This window comes from Phocoena phocoena, chromosome 11, assembly GCF_963924675.1.
Source record: "Phocoena phocoena chromosome 11, mPhoPho1.1, whole genome shotgun sequence".
Classification (NCBI taxonomy): domain Eukaryota; kingdom Metazoa; phylum Chordata; class Mammalia; order Artiodactyla; family Phocoenidae; genus Phocoena; species Phocoena phocoena.
The window spans coordinates 52,257,753-52,279,655 of record NC_089229.1 but is presented as its reverse complement, the minus strand read 5'-3'; the positions used below and the strand labels follow the sequence as shown (position 1 = coordinate 52,279,655).

General features: G+C 39.9%; 1 protein-coding gene across 3 annotated transcripts in view; it reads right to left on the bottom strand.

The window, feature by feature from the left end:
* Positions 1 to 382: 382 nt before the first annotated feature.
* KICS2 (KICSTOR subunit 2) overlaps positions 383 to 21,903 on the bottom strand; it is a 29,815-nt gene continuing 8,294 nt past the window's right edge. For 2 of the 3 annotated variants that reach the window (XM_065888081.1, XM_065888082.1), the window contains exons 2-3: positions 17,996 to 18,281; positions 5,323 to 6,139 (exon numbers count right to left, since the gene is read on the bottom strand). In XM_065888081.1, the coding sequence (XP_065744153.1) occupies positions 5,323 to 6,139; positions 17,996 to 18,281 (1,103 nt within the window). Of the gene's footprint in view, positions 394 to 5,322; positions 6,140 to 17,995; positions 18,282 to 21,903 lie in introns of those variants that run through there. The other variant, XM_065888079.1, reaches the window with a different exon arrangement.

Genomic DNA, 21,903 nt, shown 5'->3' with positions numbered 1-21,903 from the left:
CCCTCCCTGAGTTCTACCACCACCCAGAATCCTGGCCCCAGGTGCTGACATTATGTAGGGGCTACAGAAAGCAGAACCCACTTGCATCTCTCCAATTTCTAGCATTGATATTTTACACATACCATAGGGTTTTAAATTTAAAGTATCCCAGAAACAGATTTTATTATCAAAAGCAGATTGAAAAAAATATGCAGACAAGTCAAAATACTTGCATTTAATGAAGCCTCATGGATTTACAAGATATCAAGAGAAGTCTCCAAAGGCAGAAGTGCACGTCAAGCCTATTTCTTCTGACTCATTTCCTCTAGAGAAGCAGCTTAGAATTATTCAGGCAAAAGGCCATGAAATAATTGCATTGGTAGAAAAAGTAGAGGGGGAATTGCTAAACTCTACCTACGGGGCTTTCTTGGGAAGTCACATGGTATGTTTTTTCTTTCTCACTTAGATGGGGAAAAAAAAGAATCTACTTTCTTAAACATTTACTTCAAGGAAAAACAAAATCAGAAGTTAATGTAATGTTTTTATACAGATGAATTATTGAAAATAGACTAAGAATGATCTACTTAATAGTAAAAAAAATTATAGTAAAAATACGCTCGGAAAGATTTTAGTTGAGTAGCTTTTCTTGTCAAATAATCTACTAGATATATACAGCACTGCCTGGCTATAGTTGGCTAAATGTCTTGTGTGCTCATGAAATGGTTGGGCTTTTTGTGGTCACCCCATTAGTGTCAATACTGAACTTTTCCCCTCTATGGATTCCTTTGCAACTGCCTGAAAAAAAAACTTACACAAGTTGTAAAAACAATCAAAATAAATACTTTCAGATGCTGCTTTCCAAAATTGGGTCAGAGACCACTGGGGTATGTCCTGGCTCCCTAAGGCATGGGAAAAATTTCAGTGGCTAAAGTGGAATTGCTGGAAGGTACTGGAAGTTAAAGAAGGGAGGGAGGGAGGGAAAAAAGTAGAGGAAAAGAGTTAACAGTAATCGAGAGAGAAAATCAACCATGAGGAAGAAATAAGGGAAGGTCATAATATTTATATAAAAGTGTCTATGATAAGGGGAAAAAATGGCTGCTTTGTTTCAAATTTGGGGTTTAACCTAAGAGTTCAGAGAAGGCAGAAATCCTTATAAATTCTTATACATTTCTTTAAAAACCCCCAGTGTCTCTGGAAGATACTATACAACTAACTCATTATTTTAAAAACTGGCAAAAGAATAAAGCATTTATCCAGCCATTCCTATATGAACTGTTCTTCAAGGTAACCAAACAATTTGAGGTGAAGTTCCTCTTTGTAGAATGTTTCTGTCTAATAAATGAAAATGGAATAATTAGAATATCACCGTTTTGTAACCTCTAGTGATAAAACCGATTTAGTAATGCCAGGTATTAGCTGCCTACTAAAATACACAACACTTGCTATCAAAAAGGAAGGAAGGAAGGACGGGAAGGACGGGAAGGAGGGAAGGAGGAAAGGAGGGAAGGAGGGAGGGAGGGAGGGAGGGAGGGAGGGAGGGAGGGAGGGAGGGAGGGAAGAAAATACAATACTGAATCTGACCAAACATCTTGATCTAACTCCCAATATAAAGGGGAAAAAAGAGAATAGAAAACATGTTAAATGATGGTTTGAGGATACCATCAGCAAAACCCTGACTGTGAAAACTTCATAGGAGAAATGAACTAAACATTTCAATCAAAAGGCAGAGATTGGCGAGCACAGAGTTGGTAACTGCTCTTTTTAATCACTCTTCTCTCTTTAGTTCTCACTACAGACAGTTTAAAAACAAAGATACAAATAAATGAAAAGTGAGAGGATGGAAAACGACATGCCATGCAAACAGGAAACATAAGCAAGCTGGAATGGTCATAAAAATATGAGGCAAGGGCTTCCCTGGTGGCGCAGTGGTTGAGAGTCCGCCTGCCGCTGCAGGGGACACGGGTTTGTGCCCCGGTCCGGGAAGATCCCACATGCCGCGGAGCGGCTGGGCCCGTGAGCCATGGCCGCTGAGCCTGTGCGTCTGGAGCCTGTGCTCCACAACGGGCGAGGCCACGTTAGTCACAGGCCCGCGTACCGCAAAAAAAAAAAAGAGGCAAAAAGGACTTCAAAGCAAGGAGTAGTAATGGAAATAAAGTGGGAAACTTCATAATGATAAAATGGTTAATACATGAGAAAGACAGAAAGACTATAAATGTATATGGGCCTAATAAAAGGGCTTCAACATACAAAATGCAAAAAACTGACAGAAATAAAGAAATCCACAGTCACAATTGGAGATTTTAATACACCCCTCTCAGTAACTGATAGAGCAATCAGACAAAAATAATATCAGTAGGAAAACAGAAGAAAACAGGAGAAGTGAAATGATGCTACCATCAATCATAAAAGTTTGGGAACGAAGACCCACAAAGATTCTAAAATAAGTAGAGTGGGTGGGTTGGTTAGACATTTATCTGCCTCCTCTGCTAAACTAGTTCTTTAAGTACCGTTCAAACTTAACGACTAAGCACAGGTTTCTCACCAATCTGAAGAGAAAGACAAGAACAGGAGAGGTGCTGAGTTTAAAGAAAGAGTGGTCCATCTTTTATTTAAACATTCAAACTCAAGTAAGTTTGCAAAGCCTTTTTTTTTTTTTTACATGCGTGATGTCACTCCATTCTTACACATCCTTTGAAAAAGCCCACGTTTCCTTATCCCCATTTTACAGATAAGGAAGTCAAGCTCAGAGGCTGACTTGCCAAAGAAAATTGCAAGTTTGCTGTTAGATCAAAGGGTGAACTTATTTTGACGATCACCTGACTGACTACTGGGAGTGAGGTTGAAATACCAACTATTTTCTTTCTTGAAAGTAAATTTTCTCCAGTATGTCCAAACATACAAAGCAATTATATAAAGGGTATTGGCTCCTCAATTAAGAATTCAGCTTTATTGTCACACACTCCCTAAAATGACATAGTCAGACACCAGGTTGGACCCAAAGGACAAAGTCGTAAAATTTACTCGGTGTCCAAACAGCATCCTGAAATGAACACTCCTTGATGGCCTTGTTGGCAAACAAATAAGTGTTCACTACACTCCTGGTTACCCATAAACATCAATCAAGTTGTGGTATAGAAATATATTTCAAAGCAAGCAGTCTGCAGAAAATATGAGGATGTACTCTTCCAATTAGCAAAGCACAGACTTTATAGATCATTTCATTACTGATTTTTTTTTTTTTTTTTTGGTACGCGGGCCTCTCACTATTGTGGCCTCTCCCGTTGCGGAGCACAGGCTCCAGCCGCGCAGGCTCAGCGGCCATGGCTCACAGGCCCAGCCGCTCCGCGGCATGTGGGATCTTCCCGGACCGGGGCACGAACCCATGTCCCCTGCATCGTCAGGCGGACTCTCAACCACTGAGCCACCAGGGAAGCCCCATTACTGATTTTAAAGGGCAAATCTCAGAGTAAAATGACTTTGTTTCTTGGCTTGAACCAAAATATGTTTAAAAATAAATATACAATTCAAATATGTTCTAGGCGAGGGCTAATTATTTAAATATCGTATATATGTTTTATTTACACTTGCCTCCACGTTCCACTGAAGCATATTTCTTTTAGGTACAGGAGACCCTATCATTAAGGCTAATGGTGGTTTTACCTAGGGAAAAAAAATACATGAACACCAAGGAATATTTTTCAGCTTCTCAGCAAAACACAAAAGGGAGGAAAAATGACTTGACTTTTTAGTTCCAATTGTTTTCAATTTTTTATGTAAGTTCAATGTTGTAAAATCGGTCCAGATTTTCATAGAACCTGAGTGAATAAAATGCAGAGGTAAATCACTACTTTCTATTTAAAGCAAACTGGCTTTTTACAAATCATATGACTTAAAAAAAAAAAAAGAAAGAAAAGCAAAACACATGTTCTCCCCAGAAAATAGGCCAGTGGGCTCTTCCACCAGGGAGTCCAGGCTGAGGTGGGCAGGCCTCCTACATGGGCTCAAAGGGGCTCTCCGGTCTCTGCCAATGCTGCCAGCTTGCCTGCTATGGCCGCCCAGTAAAAACAGTGGCTCTGTGCAATCATGAAAAACAGGACTGCTCTGATCATTACCCACACAAGCTTTGAATGAACTATCAAACAGTTACAACTCAATTAGGCTTTGTGGCTTATTTTTATTCTGAATCAATAACCTAGAAGTGAAGGTCTCCACAGCCCATTATGGCTTTAATGACCTATCTCCTTCCCCATGAACACCTACTGAAGGAAAGTGTTAAGGAAGCATGTGTTAAGATGTATCACTGCTTCTAAAAATAATGTGGAGGAGACAGGCATGAAACCCAAGTTCAGATGTGCTTAATTGCGGGGTTGATGACTCAACTACGAAGAGGTCTTTTGAATGCACAATTGATTTTTAGCAAGTAAAAGGTATCGAGACCTCCATTTTGATTTTATAAAAGTAGGCTAAGTTGCGTAAAAGTGGCTGAAAAGCCAAGACGGCCTGATTTTTCAGCCTAAAAATAACCAGGGAATAGAGCCAAACATGAACATACATTTCAGCAGAAAGGTGATAGAGAGCCAAGCAGATTATACTTTGAAGAAGGAAGAAACCCCACTTAATGGATTACGCTAACTTTAAAACAGAGTGAAAAATTGAAACTTTATAAGGGGAAAAGCAAACGCAGCTAGGTGTGTAGATCACCTCAAAAGAAACCACTGCTATTAAAGTTGCCATGAGTATCTTCGGAATTGTTAAAAAACAAATGCTAGGCTACCACTCTGATTCACCTACAATTTCACAAACTGATAGAAATTTCTCACCAAGACCCTAATTTTGGCATCAAAAATATTAATTTGTTGATCACAAAACTTAGTTTCATGTTAATTTGCTAATTTATGAGCTAGAAAACAGTCCTTGATTACTAAAAAAGCCGTTTAATATCATATCCCAATTACTCATCCAGAAAGAGGGAGAAAGGAGAGGGCATTTGAAATTGCACTGGAACACAACGTTTAGAATAATATAAAACATCTGGAAAGAAAAATCAAAGGCCAATAAATATTAATCTACATGAAATACAGGAAAAAAGGAGAAAACGCCGAAAGTACCTTGCTGTACCACGGAGACCGGCAGCCACGTTCACCTAGCTTACTCTTTGGATATGTAACTGAGCTGGCCTTAACTGCTTATAAAGGGTGCAACACAATTAGGGAGAATGTGTCTTTAATTTAGATCTGAAAGACGCACAGGTGGATGGAAACTCTAATCACAGACCACTGTAGATCGTTAGAGCAATTAAGAACACAATTTCCAGTCTTGAAAGCCTTTCACACAAATCACCTGCTAACCTTTGGATCCAGGTTTCAGACTAGCAAAAACCTTGGGGTTCTTAAGGGCAAGTGAGATCTCACTAAGGAAGGAAATAAAGTGGGAGTCTCTTTCAGATTTCTTTGACTCGAAAATGACAACAATGGTAAAGTGGGGTTCTGGGCGGGTAAGGAAGTAGGTGCTCTGAACTTTGTCGTCATAGAAGTGGACCACTTTCTCCAAGCTGTTCAGGTCAGACGTGCGGTCTGTCATGATCATGATGACATTGGGCCAGTGCAGGACAGGCCTGTCGCTGGGCAGAGATACCACGGCTGGATACTGATCCACGCCCTTTGGGGCCTCTCTGTAGGAATGGGGGTGGTGGTAGCCATGACCCTGAAAGCTCTCGGAACCCTGGTTGTCAAAGATTAAGGACACGTTGGCAGCGTCGTATTTCCTGATGAAGCTGGAAATCTTTCCAAAGAGGTCTGGGTTGGCTTTTGCAGTCAGCGTTTTCATTTCTGAAGCAGTCGTTTGTCGGCTCAGTGCCTCGTGAAAGTAGAAGCTAAATTTGGCAAGAAGCATGTTTTTGAGTTTCAGCAGCCAAAGGAAAAGGTGTGGGGGCTGAATGGCCTTCTGGGACTGCCCTCCAAACAGATGTTTCTTGGTCTCCCGTTGCTTTTCAAAGATCTGGCCCCAAGTCTGCAGCTTGGTGTGAGCGCTGTGTAAGTTAACCAGAGACGGGAGGAACTTCCACTCGGAGACCTGAGCCTGGGCCTTCAGGAGATGACTCAGTACGTCGACCTCCAGCTGGAAACTGCTTTCCAGAGGACTGAGGATGGGGTGGTGAAATCTAAAGGGGGAAGGGGAATTAACAGAAATGAGTGGAAATGTGACCCCACAGTGACACTTTCTATCCTCAAAAAAACACAGTGTGGTCAGACTAATACTATGTTTGGGGGCGGGGGAAGGAAAGATGGAAAGATTCCATGTTGATTTATTTAAAAGGTCATTCTGATATAACTTCGTCATATCAGAATTATGTCAGCACCATAGTCTCCTGTGGAAATAGCCTGACATTAAAAAAAAAAAAAAAAAGAGAATAGCCACTACCTTCTGTTCAAATACAGAGAAACTGAATTAGCTGTAAGTCTTTCTTACAGCTTACAAAAAACACCAAGGTTTTTTGTTTTGTTTTGTTTGTTTGTTTTTGACCACGCCTCACGGCTCGTGGGATCTTAGTTCCCTGACCAGTGTTCAAACCCGGGCCCACGGCAGTGAAAGCACCGAGTCTTAGCCACTGGACCACCAGAGAATTCCCACTATAGGTCTTTCTTAACTTATTTTATTTATTCTGGGAATTGTATGACAAAACAAGGCAACCTATTTTCAGGGGGTGGTCCTAAAGAGGCAAATAAAAGGTCACTAAAACATCTCTTAAATGTGTACATAACACATATCAACTTATTTAATGTTCACAGTAACTCCAAAAGGTATTATGAAACCTATTTTGCAGATGAGAGTAGAGACTATAAACCAACTGAAACAGTATACAATCCATAAATGTTTATTAAAGGAATAGGGCTTCCCTGGTGGCACAGTAGTTAAGAATCCACCTGCCAATGCAGGGGACACAGGTTCGAGCCCTGGTCTGGGAAGATCCCACATGCCGCGGAGCAACTAAGCCCGTGCACCACAACTACTGAGCCTGCGCTCTAGAGCCCAAGAGTCAGAACTACTGAGCCTGCGTGCCACAACTACTGAAGCCCACGTGCTTACAGCCCGTGCTCCACAACAAGAGAAGCCACCGCAGTGAGAAGCCCACACCCCACAACAAAGAGTAGCCCTGGCTGACCCCAACTAAAGAAAGCCCACACACAGCAACAGAACAGCCAAAAAATAAAAAAATAAAGGAATAGAACATTTATCAGAAAGCCCTTACTCACTTCTAGTCCTCAAATTCCCTTCATATTTAATCACAGTTAAAAACAAAATCGTGGCTAAATTTAAAAAATCTTATACTTCAACCACTTTCCATTTACCTCAGGATAGAATCTAATGTCCTTAAAAAGGCTTACGAGGCCTCGAAACACCTGGTCCCTCCTCAGCTTGAGCTACATTCTCATTCTTCTCACTTGCTCCGTACATTAAATAACTAGAAATGCGATGGTATACCAGAGAAGGTTAGGGTAATAGCATAATTTCATTTCTATTTGTTCTAGACAAAATGTTTTTTAAAAATTTTGACCATGATTTACAGTAAGAAATACTATATATTGTGATGAAGCGCATGTATCGATAGATAAAAGGTTTTAAAATTTCACATTTACCCTTACTATGGTATTTAATTAATGATATTTAATGATATTTAACTTACTATGATATTTAACTACATATATATATATGATATTTAACTATCATATATATATGATAGTTACTTACTATGTAAGTATGTAACTATGATATTTAACTATGATATTTAACTACATATATATATATATATATATATACTACATATATATATATACTATATATATATACTACATATATATACTATACATATATATACTATATATATATACTACATATATATATATACTATATATATATATACTACATATATATATATATATATATATTTTTTTTTTTTTTTTTTTTTTGCAGTACGCGGGCCTCACTGTTGTGGCCTCTCCCGTTGGCAGAGCACAGGCTCCAGACCCGCAGGCTCAGCGGCCATGGCTCACGGGCCCAGCTGCTCTGCGGCAATGTGGGATCTTCCCGGACCGGGGCACGAACCCGTGTCCCCTGCATCGGCAGGCAGACTCTCAACCACTGCGCCACCAGGGAAGCCCAATATATATATTTTAATTAGATTACTGCTCACTAACTTAATTTTATGACTCATGGACTGCTACCTGCTGTTTGTAAAACAGTTTTTACTTCACTCGTCTAGTAAATTGAGGGGGAAGGGGACAGGCCGTGGGAAGGTCCTCTCTCCCCGGCAGAGGGGATAACGGGCACGTGCAAAGACCCTGAGGCCAGTGACAGCCTGAGCCTTTTCCATCAACACTTCTACTTCAGGTCTCCTCTTCAGAGTCACTTCCTTCAAAATGTCTTCTTTGTCCTCCCCCAGACTAGGTCAGGCCCTCTAATTATATCCTCTAGTTTCTTAATACCTGTCTTCCCCTTTGTAGCTTAATCGTATAACTTATCAGACAAACTGGGACACAGGGTCACCCTTGCTTTGAGCCCCTTCTGAGGGGAAGTAAAAGCTGCGTTCTTCCTTCACTCCATCTCTCAAACACGCAGCACGTAGTAGAAACTCGGTAAATGTGGTAACTATGTGAAGATTTGAATCCTAGTTTCTGCCTCATTGACTCTGTTGTTTATGACCTAAATGAAGTTCTGTAACAATGAGATGGAATGGTTATCGCTTCTCAGCCTTTTGGCTAATATCAAGTGTGGCAAAGGACTGGATGAGGAGAGTCCTTTCTGTATGGACCACTTAGAACTTTCTTGCTCATCTTTTTCTTCTGAGAAATGCCCAGGGAGTTTCAGTGTCTGCCTGGCCTGATGCACCTCCTTCTCAAGGAGCCTACATGAAGCCCTTACACTCTTCCTCAAGTTCCAAAGCATCTGCAGAGGTTTCAGGAATTATCTTAGCAAGTGATCCCATTTTGAAGGTGTGGGCAAGATCTAGCATTTCCCAAGCATATCATATGCCCCAGGCACCATGGGAGATGATTTACAGGCCTGAGCCCATGTAATTTAATTGCTTCACTGTCAATGAGACAGAAGATTCTTACACATCTGTTTTGGCCCTGGTTGAAGAGGAAAATCCTGGTTATCAATTAAACAATTAGGAAAAAAAAATCATCACAAGTATATCTAGAGTTTTAAAAAATCTATTTAAACAAATGGGATTATGATTAAGAGAGCCCGAACTAGGTTGGATATTATATGATAGAAACTGATTATCATGTGATAAATAGGATGTAGCTAGTCACATAACAATAACACATTGTTTTTTTTCTATTACTGGTATTTTACAATCAACATCCTTCAAGATACAGAAGCTAAAACATGGGTGGGAGGTGTAGTCTAATAATACACTCAAAGAATCAGAAAGATAAACCAGATCTCAAATCCTCTAGCTCATGTACTCAATTAATTAACTAATTTGGACTCTTCAAACATTACATGCTTTGAAGTAAACGTTAAGAAAGCCTAACACGGGACTTCCCTGGTGGCACAGTGGTTGGGGGGTCCGCCTGCCAATGCGGGGGACACGGGTTCAAGCCCTGGTTTGGGAGGATCCCACATGCCGCGGAGCCGCTGAGCCCGTGCGCCACAGCTAATGAGCCTGCGCCCTGGAGCCCGGGAGCCACAACTACTGAGGCCCGTGCGCCTGGAGCCCCTGCTCCGCGGTGGGGGGAGGCGCCACAATGGGAGGCCCACGCACCGCAGCGAGGAGTGGCACCCCACCCGTCACAGCTGGAGAGGGCCCGCGCAGTGGCAAGGACCCAGCATAGCCAAAAATAAATAAATTTGTAAAAAAAGAAAAAGAAAGCCTATCTCTCTCTCTCTCACACACACACACACACACACACACACACACACACACACACACACTATAGCATGTCTCAGAATCTTCGCATTCTGAGAAATGCTCCTACCACCTTAGCCTTTAGGCAACTTGACACTTAATGAGCCTTAAGTATCACCAGATTCTACAATCATGGATATCACGAAAATCTGCCAAGGAGCTATGAACATAGTAAGACTGTTAATAAGAGGAAAATGGTTTCATTCTACCACAAATAACAATACGCCAAGTGATGTTTCTGCTTCCAGCTGGAAATCATCATTTATATCCAATGTTCTCTTGAAAGAATATGAATTCTCTTCTCTGTACAAACCTTTAGAAAGAATTCTGCACAAGCTCTTCCGTATACATATACGGAAAAGTGTTTAAATGTTCAACATTTATTAGGATGAATGTGAATGCCGAAGCTACTTTTCATCCGTAAGAAGAGCTAAAAATTCATGCTAATGTTATTCTGCCAAGACTCTGAGATTAGCATTATGTTGTATCATTCTCCCATTCCCACTCTGTGCCTCATACCTATTCACATCTCACACCGTAGTGGGGTCTGTTAAATTGTAATCCAAAAACATACAGCTTGAAAGAGCCTGAATACAGAATAAATTGACAACTATTTGCAGAGAACATCTGCTCCAAAAAAAGCCAAAAAGAAAGACAGAAAAAGAGAGAGAGAGGAAGGGAGCTCCAGCACGCACTCCCTCCTTCACAAATCCCCATCAAGGAGTTCCTTCCAAAAGAAGTATGCAGGTCCCATGCATGTGAGAAGTCAGAAGACCAATTAAAAATAAAACTGTAGTACAATGTGAATATATGAATGTCACAAAACTGTACACTTAAGCAACAAAACGTTATGCAGCCATTAACAAAAAACACAAAGTACTGATGCATGCTACAACATGGATGAACCTTGGAAACTTTATGCTAAGTGAAATCAGCCTGACACAAGAGGACTGATGTCACATGATTCCACTTGTATGAGAGACACTGAAGAGGCAGTTTCACAGGGACAGAAATTAGAATGGAGGTTACCAGAGGCTGAGGGGAGAATAGGCCGTTATTGCTGAATGGGTACAGAGTTTCTGTTTGGATGATTAAAGAAAAATTCTGGAAATGGATGGTGGTGATGGTTGCACAACATCGTAAACGTACTTAATGCCACTCAACTGCACACTTAAAACGGTTAAGGTGATAAATTTTATATTATGTTTTATTACAACAGAACAATAAAATTTAAAAAGATCAAAAAACCCCAAGAAACACACAAAAACTTACACTTAAAAATGGTTAAAGAAGTAAATGTTATGTATATTTCACCACATTTTAAAAATCCATAATCTCATTTAAAACAATCACTTTACTAGTTTTTAGATATAATTACATTGAAGATATAAAGATGAATTAGACAAAGGTTTGCCCTACAGGACCTCCCCTGGTAGAAGGAGGTATTTATAATGGCTATAAGCAGGAAGTAATACATCTCTTACGAGGGGTACAAATCAACTAACAGTTTAGAAAGAGGAGCAATTCCTTTTGGTTGAAAGATTGTGCAGGTCATAGAGGAGACAGGATTTCAACTGAGTCATAAAGCTTAAAGAACAGGTAGGATTTAGCCACGTGAAGATGAGAGCTTAAATTTCTGGCCCCAGTTCTTAACCACCCCTGATTCCACACCCTTTGCTGTGTGATTCTGCGGCCTCTCCCACCAGAGGTAGAGCATCCTTTCCCACCCCTGGACCATGGATCGGGCTATGTGACTTGCTTTGGCCAAAGGGATGTTAACAGATCTGATGCAAGCAAAGGCTTGAAATGAGCTTGACTGGGCTTGTTCTTTGGCACTTGGGCGTCATCACTGGGTAGCTGCTTCCCCTCTAACCTTGGGCTCAGAACGAACACACGTGTAGCTGACCAAGCCCAAAACTCACAGCAATAAGCCAAGCCCAATGAGACCAACAGTGTTCAGCAGAGCTACCCAGTTAAGCCCAGCCTACGTCAGACAACTCCCAATTGACCTGCAAGCCCGAAAGCGTGATTTTGGGGGTAGTCTGTTATACAAAATAATTGTGGCAACAGCTAATTGACACAGGATAGAACTTGACGAGGTTCAGAACACGCTACCCCAAAATATGGCATCTTGGTATATTGACTATTTTAAGCTGAATGAATTTGACAAATGACATATGCAGGTAACATTGAGAAATGACATATGCAGGAAGGACTTTCTGACCCTCTCCTGAAGCAGATCATAAAACCCTCATGTAAGAGGTTCCCTCCCTGTACCCTGAGGAAAGGAGCATCCTTATCTCCAAAGACATAAGGTCACAGAGAGAAATCTGAACGGGCCTTGCTGTTTCCCCCAGTTTAGTACACTTAGCTCATACCTTTTTTCATCCTAGCACATTTTTCCACAACTCTCACTCTTCATCACATCTAGCATAAAAACACAGGTTTAACAACTTCTTTGGGTCTTCATTTCCTTAGAAGGCTCCATGCCACATAAAACCTATATTAAAATACATTTGTATGCTTTTCTCTTGTTAATCTGTCTTTTGTTAAAGGGCCCTCAGCTGAGATACTTAGAAGAGTAAAGGAAAAAGATATTTTTTCCTCCCCTACAAATTGGAGGACATTCTAAGCAAACTAAGTAACAGGACCCAAGGTAGGAAATGGCAAATTTCCTTATGGGGAATACATTACATTATGGACTGTTTTTTTTGGCTTCTGCTTAAAGTCCTCAAAGTTTTCTCTTTGAAGCTGCTTCCTTTTTACTAGGAGTTTGAGTGCAATTTAAGGCATTTGATGGGCCTTAGGTAATTTGAAAAGTTGGGCTGGGGCAAGATCACAGAAACCCTTGAGTCTCCACTGTTAAGATCTAGGCGAGTCAAATACCTAGAGTAGAACGCGTCCTACAGAAATCGTACTATTGCTGGTTTTGCTTATGAAATTTTCAGTGGGCAACAGTTAACCTTGTTGAACTACACACATGCAACTAACTGTTTCATTAACAGTCTTATCATCATGAATCTTTTTTTTTGAAGGAAAAAGGGCATAGAGACTAAATAAATCACTGTTCTGCCCTTGGTGAGAATTCTGTCATTTGAAGCATTCAGATCAAAAAAAATGTGCGTCCTAAAATGCAAACAGAAATTTATGTAACTCAGTTTTTAAAAAAATGCTCTTTAAATCCTAGCTATAAAATTATGATTAAAGAATAAAAATCATTTAATAGAATATTATTGCCACACCAGATAGATTTTTAAAAGCTGTCTAGAATGAATAATTGCTGACCTCTTTAAAAAAATTATTTCTTAAAAATCATGTTGTAAAGCTAGTGGTTTCCAGTGGGGAGAGGGAAGGGGGAGGGGCAATATAGGGGGAGAGGATTAAGAGGTACAAACTATTATATTTAAAATAAGCTACAAGGATATATGGGACTTCCCTGGCAGTCCAGTGGTTAAGACTCTGTGCTTCTACTGCAGGGGGCATGGGTTTGATCCCTGGTCAAGGAACTAGGATCCTGCGTGCTGCGTGGCATGGCCAAAAAAAAAAAAAAAAGGATATATGATACAACACAGGGAATACAGCCAATATTTCATAAAAACTATAAATGGAGTATAACATTTAAAAATTGTGAATCACTATACGGTACACCTGAAACTTATATAATACTGTGTATCAACTATACTTCAATTAAATGTTCTTGATTTAGGAGAGTATATATTAAATTGCATTTATAATCTATCTTTGAGTTTTGTTTTAACCATGAAATAGAAAGATAAGCCAGAATTTTCTTTTATGTCCACTGTACAAAACAGGTAAATAAATTCAAAACAAATTCTACTGAATCACAAAATGTTCCACTGATAATTCCTTGGAAATAAAAACCCAAGTTCTACTTCTCCTCAAAAGTATTCAAGGAATAGTAGACACCCTGACCCTGCATGAGTTAATCCATGTTTTTTCTTCTAAAGGGCACACAATGAAAACTCAAATGATTAATGTTAATTATTCAATTTGAAATGCAGCATCACAAATGACTGTGATTCTTAACCAGTTTACATTTGCTTAATAATGTAGTAAGTTTGCCAAAAGAGGAAACCTTTAACACCATTCTACTCTGAGCACACCTGGCTTCCAGAGGAGAAAAACAAAATATAACTCCCCTTCATCTCTGAAAGCAAAGTGCAAATCATGTTAATTTATATCTAAAATAATTTCACTTCCCGAAGAAAATGAATATAGTATACAGAATTTCAACTTTTCAGAAATTCTAAACTAAAGAATTTATGTTGTTCAAATTAACCCAAAGCCTCTACTGTAGATAATTTTTAGGCTAGGATGTGTCTGTGATCATTAATTCCCTGTTAAGTAGACAAAGGTAGCATTGGTGGAGGATGGAGACAATAGCTGAAAACACCTATTGACCATATGTGATTTACAGCCAGCTCCATCAGTATCCACTCAGCAGGATAAGGGGTACTGCCAAGTACTGCCCTAAGATCTTCAAGAATGAAAACTGGGCTTTTGCTACTGCAATGTAAGAAATTCCCAGGCCTCTGAGAAGTGGGATGTTTCAAAGAAGGTTCAAAGATGATAGGTCACAAATCTAATAAAATAAAAACAATTATATAGTAATAACCATTCATTACTATGACACAACATACACACAGGCACTTGCACACACATTGGTAAGGTTCAATAACCAGTATATCCTAATGTTGGCATCTTTTCCTTATTTATCCAATTTTTCTTGCAGACTTATGTATCAGTATCACAGGGAACTTTTAAAACAGACAGGTTTCTAGGCACCCAACCCCAAATCACTGAATGTTACTCTCTTGGGAAAGAAGAAGGGCTCAGGTAACGGTATTTTTCTTAAGCTCCCAAAATGGTTCAGCAAAACACTTTCACGTTAGCATTTGGGAATCACCACATAAGATCTCTTCCTCTTGAGAATCACAGCTCCAATTGTACTGTAGTTTTTGGTTTAAAAAAAATGATTTTATTAAAAGAAAACATATAGTAATCAGATTTGAGGGAGAAATAAAAGAAAATTTCCAAAGATAAAAAAAATCTGTAAACATGTAAAATTTGTTTAAAAAAAGGAAATGTGTGTATTTATATGCATAAACTATCTCTTGAGAATGACAGAACTTGTTAACATTCGTTGACTCCTAGGAAAGAAATTAAGTAGCTGAGGACAGGGGCAGAAGGTAGACTTTTCACTACTGCATTTTTTTGTACTTCATAAATTTTGAGCCATGTTAATATATTACCTACTAAAAATAAATAAAAATTTAGAATACAGCTGACCCCTGAATGACATACATGGGTTTGAACGGCACAGGTCCACTTATATACACATGTAAAATATATTACAAAATGTATGTAATATATTTTAGGAGGTAACATATTTTAGTAGGTAATATATTCAATACTTTGAATCTCTGGATGTGGAGTCACAGATATGGAAGAGCCTATGCTTTCTACCTGCCTTTTCTTTCAAAATCCTACCTGCCCTTAAAAGTCTTCTCAGATTCTACCTCCTCTCTGAAGTCTCTTTTAATCTCTCTTAGCCTACTTCCCCCAGTCCATTAATCAGATGAGTATTAGGCTTAATTTGGGAATATAAATGAATATATCTGCCTTTCTTTTTTAAGCAAACATATCTGAACTCATACATCCAAAGGAGTGGCATCCTTCAAAGTCATCACTTTCCATTTATTTATTTATTTTAATTTTTTAAAACATCTTTATTGGAGTATAATTGCTTTACAATGTTGTGTTAGTTTCTGCTGTATAACAAAGTGAATCAGCTATACATATACATTTGTCCCCATATCTCCTCCCTCTTGTGTCTCCCTCCCACCCTCCCTATCCCACCCTCTAGGTGGTCACAAAGCACCGAGCTGATCTCCCTGTGCTATGCTTCTGCTTCCCACTAGCCATCTATTTTACGTTTGGTAGTGTATACATGTCAATGTTACTCTCTCACTTTGTCCCAGCTTACCCTTCCTCCTCCCTGTGTCCTTGAGTCCATTCTCTACATCTGTGTCATTATTCCTGTCCTGCCCCTAGGTTCATCAGAACCATTTGTTTTTTTAGATTCCATATATATGTGTTAGCATACGGTATTTGTTTTTCTCTTTCTGACTTACTTCACTCTGTATGACAGACTCTAGGCCCATCCACCTCACTACAAATAACTCAATTTCGTTTCTTTTTATGGCTGAGTTATACTCCATTGTATATATGTGCCACATCTTCTTTATCCATTCATCTGTCGATGGACACTTAGGTTGCTTCCATGTCCTGGCTACTGTAAATAGTGCTGCAATGAACATTGTGGTACATGACTCTTTTTGGGTTTTTTTGTTTTTAACATCTTTATTGCAGTATAATTGCCTTACAATGGTGTGTTAGTTTCTGCTTTATAACAAAGTGAATCAGCTATACATAAATACACATCCCCATATCTCTTCCCTCTTGCATCTCCCTCCCACCCTCCCTATCCCACCCCTCTAGGTGGCCACAAAGCTCCGAGCTGATCTCCCTGTGCTATGTGACTGCTTCCCACAAGCTATCTATTTTACATTCGGTAGTGTATATATGTCCATGTCACTCTTTCACTTCATCCCAGCTTACCCTTCCCCCTCCCTGTGTCCTCAAGTCCATCCTCTAGTAGGTCTGCATCTTTATTCCCATCCTGCCTTTAGGTTCTTCATGACCTTTTTATTTTTCTTTTTTTTTTAGATTCCATATACACGTGTTAGCATACAGTATTTGTTTTTCTCTTTCTGAGTTACTTCACTTTGTAAGACAGACTCTAGGTCCATCCACCTCACTATAAATAACTCAATTTCATTTCTTTTTATGGCTGAGTAATATTCCATTGTATATATGTGCCACATCTTCTTTATCCATTCATCTGTCGATGGACACTTAGGTTGCTTCCATGTCCTGGCTATTGTAAATAGAGCTGCAATGAACATTGTGGCACATGACTCTTTCTGAATGATGGTTTTCTCAGGGTATATGCCCAGTAGTGGGATTGCTGGGTCGTATGGTAGTTCTACTTTTAGTTTTTTAAGGAACCTCCATACTGTTCTCCACAGTGGCTGTATCAGTCTACATTCCCACCAACAGTGCAAGAGGGTTCCCTTTTCTCCACACCCTCTCCAGCATTTACTGTTGGTAGATTTTTTGATGATGGCCATTCTGACTGGTGTGAGGTGATACCTACCTCACTGCAGTTTTGATTTGTGTTTCTCTAATGATTAGCATCACTTTCCATTTAATTCCTCATAAAATTACTGAGCACCTACTATGTGCAAGGCTCTAAGCCAGGCTCCAAGGACCCAAAAATAAAACTGAGTCATTCACAGTCAATGATGTTCACAACACTACTCAAATTCTTTTGGAACTGCTTTTTGGGCCAGGCAGTGAGCAATACATTATAACGAGTCTCACTTTATAAGCAGCAATTTCCTTCAAAAAATTTTTTCCAGTTGATCAACATCTTTTTAAAAAAAATTAAACTGGCTACAAATATCTTTTTGACTACCAAAAAAACATGCCCTGCTCTAAAGCACAGATGCCTGCCTGCACCAAAGAAGTTTAAGACAAAATCAAAACTATGCAACAGGTGCTGAAAGCAATTCTAAAGGAGTTCCCTACACATGTTAAGTAATGGCTCCATCAGAAGAATCAAGTGGATAACTCACCAAGATGATGACTTTGAAAGGGACATTTATTTGAATAGTGGTTTATTAAAAAGTCACACTATGTGATATACAATTCTCTTGTTGTTGTGTGAATTCTTTCATAAGCAGAAAAACCAGTTACAATACAACTTTTAAGGATTACTTCATTCTCGACCTTTTGCTACTGCTCAGAGAAGCATCCATCCAGTATGCTGTTAACTAAGCCCAAAGAAGATGTCTAATGCATACCTGTTGATTAATTAATGTGTATAAAATGTAATACAACTATTTCTCCTTCACAGTTATTCCATCACACATTTCCGCAGGGGTGTGGGGAAGACTGAGACTCTGTGTGGGATTGTGAGGCTGCCACACTCCTCCCTCCCTCCTCCCCTACACTGACCTGGAGCTGTATTTCTTGAGGATGGTGTCTAAAAGGCCAACGAGCTCTTCGGCATTGATGAACTTCTGTGTGCTGAGGGTGTACATCTTCTCATAGAAGTCTGCGATCTCCATCCGAGCCTGAACAAAGAAGCAGAGCTGCTCGGACAGGTGGGAAAGGAGCTCTTCCACGTGAGGTGCGGTCCCCCCTAGGGCACCACGGCCAGTCACCACCTTCTTTAGCTCATTATGCAGGGAAGTGTAGATGGTGCGGATGGAGTCCTTCCTGCTGAAGAAAGACTGGCCCCCTGGTAGACAAATGACATAAGCACATGATAGGTAAGGTAGAGAAACTGCAAGTACAACACGACTCTCAGCATCCAAAAGGAAAGAATCTAAGCTGCTGGACTCAATGAGCTTTCCTCGACCATGTCCTCTGACTTCTATGATTTGGATGTAAATATCTTGTGATTCATAATTTCACTGTAAACTAACGCTGGTACAACTCAGTGTAGTGGTGGACCTGTGTATAATTTCCTTACCCAGGAGATTGGTTCAAGATGGCGGACTAGAAGGACGTGCGCTCACTCCCTCTCGCGAGAGCACCAGAATCACAGCTAACTGCTGAACAGTCATCGACAGGAAGACACGGGAACTCACCAGAAAAGACACCCACATCCAAAGACAAGGGAGAAACCACAGTGAGACGGTAGGAGGGGCGCAATCACAATAAAATCAAATCCCGTAACTACTGGGCGGGTCACTCACAAATTTGAGAACAATTATACCACAGAAGTCCATCCACTGGAGTGAAGGTTCTGAGCCCCATGTCAGGATTCCCAACCTGGGGGTTCCAGCAACAGGAGGAGGAATTCCCAGAGTATCAGACATTGAAGGCTAATGGGATTTGATTGCAGAACTTTGACAGAAGACTGGGCGAAACAGAGACCCCACTCTTGGAGGGCACACACAAAGTAGTGTGTGTATCAGGACCCAAGGGGAAGGAGCAGTGACCCCATAGGAGACTGAACCAGACCTACCTGCTAGTGTCGGAGGGTCTCCTGCAGAGGTGGGGGGTGGCTGTGGCTCACCGCAGGGACAAGGACACTGGCAGCAGAAGTTCTGGTAAGTACTCCTTGGGGTGAGCACTCCCAGAGTCCGCCATTAGCCCCACCAAAGAGCCCGGATAGGCTCCAGTGTTGGGTCGCCTCAGGCCAAACAACAAACAGGGAGGGAACCCAACCCCACCCATCAGCAGACAAGCGGATTAAAGTTTTACTGAGTTCTACCCACCAGAGCAACAGCCAGCTCTACCCACCACCAGTCCCTCCCAGAGAGCCTCATCCACCAGAGGGCAGACAGCAGAATAACGACTACAAGAACTACAATCCTGCAGCCTGTGGAACAAAAACCACATTCACAGAAAAGACAGACAAGATGAAAAGGCAGAGGGCCATGTACCAGATGAAGGAACAAGATAAAACCCTAGAAAAACGACTAAATGAAGTACAGATAGGCAACCTTCCAGAAAAAAAGAATTCAGAATAATGATAGTGAAGATGATCCAGGACCTTGGAAAAGAATGGAGGCAAAGATCGAGAAGATGCAAGAAATGTTTAACAAAGACCTAGAGGAATTAAAGAACAAACAAACAGAGATGAACAATACAATAACTGAAATGAAAAATACACTAGAAGGAATCAATAGCAGAATAACTGAGGCAGAAGAACGGATAAGTGACCTGGAAGACAGAATGGTGGAATTCACTGCTATGGAACAGACTAAAGACAAAAGAATGAAAAGAAATGAAGACAGCCTAAGAGACCTCTGGGACAACATTAAGTGTAACAACAGTTGTATTATAGGGGTCCCAGAAGGACGAGAGAGAAAGAAACAACCCGAGAAAATATTTGAAGAGATTATAGCCGAAAACTTCCCTAACATGGGAAAGGAAATAGCCACCCAAGTCCGGGAAGGGCAGGGAGTCCCATACAGGATAAACCCAAGGAGACACACACCAAGACACAGAGTAATCAAATTGGCAAAAGTTAAAGACAAAGAAAAATTACTGAAAGCAGCAAGGGGAAAATGACAAATAACACACAAGTGAACTCCCATAAGGTTAACAGCTGATTTCTAGCAGAAACTCTACAAGCCAGAAGGGAGTGGCATGATAAAAGTGATGAAAGGGAAGAACCTACAACCAAGATTACTCTACCCAGCAAGGATCTCATTCAGATTTGATGCAGATATCAAAAGCTTTACAGACAAGCAAAAGCTAAGAGAATTCAGTACCACCAAACCAGCTCTACAACAAATGCTAAAAGAACTTCTCTAAGTAGGAAACACAAGAGAAGAAAAGGACCTACAAAAACAAACCCAAAACAATTAAGAAAATGGTCATAGGAACATACATATCGACAATTACCTTAAACATGAATGGATTAGCCATTTGGTTGGAGCCTGTCCAACCAACAGACACAGGCTTGCTGAATGGATACAAAAACAAGACCCATATATATGCTGTCTACAAGAGACCCACTTCACACCTAGGGATACATACAGACTGAAAGTGAGGGGATGGAAAAAAATATTCCATGCAAATGGAAATCAAAAGAAAGCTGGAGTAGCAATACTCATATCAGATAAAATAGACTTTAAAATAAAGAATGTTACAAGAGGCAAGGAAGGACACTACATAATGATCAAGGGATCAATGCAACAAGAAGATATAACAATTATAAATATATATGCATCCAACATAGGAGCACCTCAATACATATGGCAACTGCTAACAGCTATAAAAGAGGAAATGGACAGTAACACAATAATAGTGGGGGACTTTAACACCTCACTTACACCAATGGACAGATCATCCAAACAGAAAATTAATAAGGAAACACAAGCTGTAAATGACACAATAGACCAAATAGACTTAATTGATATTTAAAGGACATTCCATCCAAATATAGCAGACTACACCTTCTTCTCAAGTGCGCACAGAACATGCTCCAGGATAGATCACATCTTGGGTCACAAATCAAGCCTCAGTAAATTTAAGAAAATTGAAATCATATCAAGCATCTTTTCTGACCACAACGCTATGAGATTAGAAATCAATTACAGGGAAAAAAACGTAAAAAACACAAACACATGGAAGCTAAATGATATGTTACTGAATAACAAAGAGATCACTGAAGAAATCAAAGATGAAATGAAAAAATACCTAGGGACAAATGACAATGAAAACATGACAATCCAAAACCTATGGGATGCAGCAAAAGCAGTTCTAAGAGGGAAGTTTATAGCAATACAATCCTACCTCAAGAAACAACAAACATCTGAAATAAACAATCTAACCTTACACCTAAAGGAACTGGACAAAGAAGAACAAACAAAACCCAAAGTTGGTAGAAGGAAAGAAATCATAAAGATCAGAGCAGGAATAAATGAAATAGAAACAAAGAAAACAATATCAAAGATCAATAAAGCTAAAAGCTGGTTCTTTAAGAAGATAAATAAAATTGATAAACAATTAGCCAGACTCATCAAGAAAAAGAGGGAGAGGACTCAAATCAATAAAATTAGAAATGAAAATGGAGAAGTTACAACAGACACTGCAGAAATACAAAGCATCCTAAGAGACTACTACAAGAAACTCTATGCCAATAAAATGGACAACCTGGAAGAAATGGACAAATTCTTAGAAAGGTATAACCTTCCAAGACTGAACCAGGAAGAAATAGAAAATATGAACAGACCAATAACAAGTAATGAAATTGAAACTGTGATTAAAAATGAAATTGAAACTGTGATTAAAAATCTTCCAACAAACAAAAGTCCAGGACCAGATGGATTCACAGGTGAATTCTATCAAACATTTAGAGAAGAGCTAACACCCATCCTTCTCAAACTCTTCCAAAACATTGC